Source organism: Neomonachus schauinslandi, chromosome 3, assembly GCF_002201575.2.
Source record: "Neomonachus schauinslandi chromosome 3, ASM220157v2, whole genome shotgun sequence".
NCBI classification, from domain to species: Eukaryota; Metazoa; Chordata; class Mammalia; order Carnivora; family Phocidae; genus Neomonachus; species Neomonachus schauinslandi.
Genome location: NC_058405.1, coordinates 133572415 through 133577904, shown reverse-complemented (window position 1 = coordinate 133577904; position 5490 = coordinate 133572415). Strand labels below are relative to the sequence as shown.

The window sequence follows — 5490 nt, the reverse complement described above, 5'->3', positions numbered from 1 at the left end:
GCCTAGATTTAGTAGCTGGGTTCTTGCACAACTAGACTACCACTTGCAGGACCACTCAGTCCCAGGCTTATGAAAGCCAAGACCAGTGAGAAGGGGGCTGGGGATTATTGCTTGTGCCCCTACACCCCCCACCCCTGCCCCTTTTAGAGCTAGTGTGTGTGAGAGAAGATATTAAAGAGGTATCTGTTGTTTGGCAATTTTGCTAAGTCTGTCTTCACTACTTCGATGCTGTGCATTTGCTAATTTGGAGGCCTGGCCATTGACAAGCTTGCTCCATACACCTGCAAGCAATTTGCCGGCTTCGGTACCGGAGAATTGCAGAGATGGCAGCTCGCACCTATTTGATTTTTTTTTTTTCCCCTTTTCTCAATGCACAGCAAATTTGGCTTTCAGTGCGTTATCTCTTTTGTTAATGCAAAAAGATTCCCTGGGCGAAAAAATTGCTCATAATTACCAGAGAGATGGGGAAACTGCATTAGAATAAATAAACCTGAAATTACTGTAATTATGTTGTGTTTGATGGGCCCGGCTTGTAATCAAGAAGAGAATACAGTGAAATGATGCTGACCCTCTTGGGTTTGCAGCTGTACGCGCACTTTGGGGTCTTTTTTTGCAGAAAAGAGTCATTTTGATAATCATTAAGCTGTGTGTAACCTATTTCAGAAGTGTTTTAAAATGAGGTTCACATTTTTTGAACAAGGGGGAAAAAAATCCCAAAATTGCATTTTGCCATTACAGACTCATACATAAGGAAAGGTTGTGTTTTCTAAGTGACAATTGTTAAGACATAATATTCAAAATCAGTATTTAATCATTATAATGAGGTATTGTTTAAATATAACCACCTTTAGATTATTCATAGTTTAATTAATATACTCATTATGAAAATCTTTGAATCAGATATTTGATGAACTACTTGTCAGTAACAAGGCAGCATTAATTAGGCCTATATTGAGATTAACATTTTTAAAAAGTGCAACCGCTTATAATTATAATACAGCCTAACTAAAGACCGCCTTCGTTGAGCTAAAACTAATAATTTCTCTATTTGAACTGTTAGCAAGAGATTATTAAATTAGTATAAGCTAATATCTCAAAATATTAAAATCCGCTTGACCAAACAGATTTTGCCTGTGGCTTCAGGCACTGGGCCCTGGCTGCCACACCGGAGTTGGATGTGTAAGAGCAACCCACCAAAACCTCCCCTCTAGCAAAGTCACATCTCCAGGGAAAACCAAATCCAGGAAGGTCCCTACCCCGGCGGCTGCCGAACCCAGCCTGGGAAATCCTGTTCCCTCTCAGCTTTGAGGCCCGTCCGCTCCCGCTAATGATCTCCCCCATTTGCGTTCCGGGTTCTGGAGACCTGCAGGAGAGGAAAAGCCCCAATCCCAGGCCCTGATGGGGCCTCGAGGTCCCCGGCTCCATCCCCCACTATTTCCCCGGCTCCCTCCATCACCGCCCCTCCACCACTTCCCCTCCCCTTCGCAAAGGGCGTCAGAAGAGCCTGGAGCATCTGCTCTTTCACCAGCACCAATTGAAAAATGGGTGCTTGTCACAACACAGATCACTGCCTTCCCCGCTTTGCTCCCCACCGCGCGCTGCAAAGGGCCCCCCAAAGGCGGAGGGCCAGCCCGCAGGAAGCAGTGTCGCAAGGCGAGTGCGAGGGAAGCGGGAATCGCTCAAAGCAGCCCGTCGGGGCCCCGCAGCTTCCCTGAGCTTCCTCGGCTCGGCGGTGGGGTCGGGGGTTGAGGTTGGGGTGAGACGCCGGGCCACCGGGTGGAGGGAGCCAGGCTGGTTCTAGTTGCTCGAAGTCCACTTTCTCCTGGAGAGAATTCATCGGAACGTTCCACTGGAGGTGCCCCCTTACTGACCTGGCCTCAGGACTGTCGGGCTAGGGTGGGGGGTCTTGACTCGGCCAGCTCCTGGGTTCCAAGGAGTCAGCGGAGCCCTCCAGCCCCTCCCTTGGCATTTCCATCTGAGGCGCGGAGAGAAGCTGGAGATCATTAGGAAGGAAGGGGCTTCTCGTTGTGGATGGGCCCGACGGGTGAGGGTGACTGTGGAGGGGCCCAGGTGGCGCCTTAGGACTGTCCCCGGTAGCTCACTGATTGAGCGGGTGTAGCCCGACAGACGAGTCCTTCGGCCCCTTTCCGGTGTCTGGCCCCGTCTTTTCCGCGTCGGGATCTAGCGCCCTAGGGGCGAGCAAAAGCCGGAAGGCCAGACCGCCGCGATGGCGAGGGGGCAAAGCCTAGCGTCTCTGCTTTCAGTCTTCTAGGCTTCCGGAAAAGTAACTGGGTGTGGGGTGGCACTCAAGTCTCCCATGCGGGCTGCCTTTGAGCTCTGCTTTCATCTCTCAGCCAGCCTTCACAGTCCCTTTGGTTCCTGAGACCCCGCTCTGTTACACAGCACCTGTTCCTGATCCCCCCCCCCCCAAGGACCCTTGCCAGACAGTCGCTGCCCACCCTTCCAACCCAGGTAGGGATCAGACCCCTTGGGGGCCAGAAGCAGAGCAAGATGAACAGTCCCAACGTCTCAGGAGGGCCTTCCCCTTTATTCTGGTTTGTCCGGAGCCAGGAGTCCCTACGTCTACGTTATCTGTCCCAGAGGTGGAGGCCCGACCCAGCCCACAGCACCCCCTCACACAGCACACCAGACAGCAGTTCTTTCTCGAAACCATAATTTTACTGTCTCAAAGAAACTTTATAACTTATTTACAAAGTTCTTTTTTTCCAAGATACAAAGCAATAAGTTAACATTCTCAATATAAAACTAAACTTTGACATAGAGAACACAAAACACGGTTGATTTCAATTGATCACATTTTCCAAATTTCACAAGTAAAATGTCAAGATTCTCATTTCACAAAGCATCAGGTTTTCAGCCACACACAACAGAACGGAAAAAAGCTAAGCTTGTGCAACATGTTTACGGAACAATAATAATAACAATAATAATTAACAACAATAATAATATGTACAGCGATTAGATCCTGCACTGGAGACTGGGCGTCCAGGGTGCTGCCTGGCGTTATTCTGTGGTCGAGCCTCTGGGGATTAGTGCTGCTTTTGTCTGTCTTTAAAGCTCACCGGCTTTAGGGCACTCGTTTATGACTGCCTGTTTTTTCTTCACTGCCCATCGGTCCTCTCTCGAGCTCCCGGAGGAGGGAATTGGGATCTTCTTGTCACGGGCAAAACGACCAAGTGTTTTTCCCCGAGATGAGAATATTGTGTTGGCTTCATTTCTCTCTCTTTTTTTTTTCCTTTTAAAAATAATGTGGAACATGTAAAAATGCAAAGCATTAGGTTCCAACCTCTCCATACCAGCGAAGTACAAAAGTTACTGTATACGTTAAAAATCACCGGGTCCTCCTTATTCGTTTTTCCGAGTGCGTTTGAAATAATCGGTGCTTTTGGACCATGCGCTCCTCGCTCCCCACAGAACTGCGAATTGGCCAACATTCACCCTCAGGCGAAGTCCATTTCTCAATAAATAAAACCCCCTCCCTCCAATTTCCCCCAATTCCCGAACGAGCTACCCAGATGGTTAGGCAGGCCCAGGAGAAGGTCCGAAAGGACAAAACGTCCCAGCATGTGGAACTGGGCGGCCGGCGGCCCGAGCCTCTTCCGACCTGGTGACTTTTTTCAGAGGCCGCAGAATGAGGACAGCGGACAGACGAGGACCTCGACTTCGTCAGCGCACAGATACAGAGCGAAAGGAGACAAGAGACAGACAGAACAGAAAAAAAAAAAAGCTTTTGCTTTTTCTACATTGTTTTTTTGTGGGTGTTTTTTGTTTGTTTGTTTGTTTGTTTTGTTTTGTTTTGTTTTTTCCTGATAGTCCCACACAGCTGAGGGTCGGCGAGTCGGGTCCGGCTGGCTCGTCTTGCTGCTCTGGCTGTCTCGGGAGCTTGTGCCTGCGTTCGGAGGCCGCTGTCTGCTGTCACCGCGCGGCCTAGGCCGGGGCGAGGGCGAGGGCGTGGGCGCCGGGAAGTCGCCGGTCCAGACTGCGCGGGACTCCAAGGAGGTGGCGGGCGTCCTGCCTTCGCTGTTCCTTCTTCTTTGCCCCTGGGCCCCTCTCCAGGCCCAGGGCTTGCGGACAGGGTGGTTGGACCGGGAGGCGGGAGGGGCCCGGGCCAGGGGGGAGACGGGAAGGAGGCGGGAGGGTGCGGGCGGGCAACCTCACATGAGTTGGGGTTGCTGCATAGCTTCTTGGTGCGCCGAGGGGTACCACGACGTGTAGCTGGGGATGTAGGAACCCGCGCTGCCGCCCGAGCCCTTCCCAGATGAGGAGTTGGGGTTCCAGCCGGGCGGCACTGGCGGGGAGCCGGCGGACAGCGCCCGGCCGTTGGCCAGCGCGCTACCCTCCAGAGCCGCCCCGCCCTGCTTCATCAGTTTCTTGAACTTGGAACGCTTGTTCTGGAACCAGATCTTGACCTGCAAGAGCGGATAATAATGTGACTCGGCTAGGTCCATTGTGCCTACCGTGGTCGTCGGGGAGGTAAGGGGGCCGTGGGACAGGGGAGAAAGGATCCCCCTCGCCGCCCTGCGCGACTGGGCAGCTCCCTGCTGGAGGAGCAGAGCCCCACCACCACCTGTAAGAACCAAAGCCTCGGAGGCCAGGCTGCCGGCCGCCGGTGGCCCGCAGGGGCCAGCTCTCAGAGAGCCAAGGGGGCGTGGTGGTGAGGCGTTAGGGGGGATCCAGGCCTTCGCTTGTCAGGGACTCAGCGCGACCCTGGCAATCGTCTGGGGGAAGAAGCAGCGCCTGCACAACATCGAGTCTTCAAGTCCAATGTGAACATCAATAAAAGAACCGAGTGGAGGAAAGGAGTGGAGGAAATTTATTTGCAATGCCACCTGCTTTCTCTTTGCTCCATCCTTTCTGCCCTTGAGTTGGGGGCTGACTGAGGAGGCCAAAATGTTTCGTTAAACTTTTCATTTGGACTTACATCAACCTTTCCTTAGTGTCTGTTTGCTCTCCCCAGCTCTGCTCCAAATACGGGCCCAGACGTTGGAAACCTGCGCCAGTCGTGATCAGAAAGCCCATGGGCTCCCCCAGAGTCTTAGAGCAATCCTCCTCCAGGGTCTGGGACTGGGGAGGCGAGAAGGCGGAGGAAAGGACTTCGCCTTACCCCAACCCGGTGAGAAGGAGGAGGAGGGAGACTGAGGCTCCGGCCCAGGCCCTGAGTGATTAGCCACACACTTCAAAGGCAAAGAAGGGATTAAGCCCAGCGTCTATTGTTCCAGTTGTTCGGGCACGTGTGACCTCAGAGTCCCCAAACAAAACGTCTAGGGAAATCCTTCCGCGCCCTAATCAGATTGTCCAGGGAGTGAGGGCCGGGCGGCAGGCAGCGCGGAGTACAGAGTGCAGCGACAGAGCCAGGGCAGAGAGAACTAGGGAGGAAGGAGAGACGCAGGGAGAGCCAGGGGTGGGACGGACGGACGGACGGACACACACACACACACACACACACACACACACACACACACACACACA

The 5490-nt window shown here is 52.9% G+C and overlaps 1 protein-coding gene across 2 annotated transcripts in view; it reads right to left on the bottom strand.

Annotated features, from left to right (window-relative positions):
- Positions 1-3986: 3986 nt before the first annotated feature.
- Positions 3987-5490, bottom strand: part of DLX1 (distal-less homeobox 1) — a 3209-nt gene continuing 1705 nt past the window's right edge. Inside the window, exon 3 of one of the 2 annotated variants that reach the window (XM_021703192.1) lies at positions 3987-4430. In XM_021703192.1, the coding sequence (XP_021558867.1) occupies positions 4176-4430 (255 nt within the window). In that variant the 3' untranslated portion in view covers positions 3987-4175. The remainder of the gene's footprint in view (positions 4431-5490) is intronic. The other variant, XM_021703193.2, reaches the window with a different exon arrangement.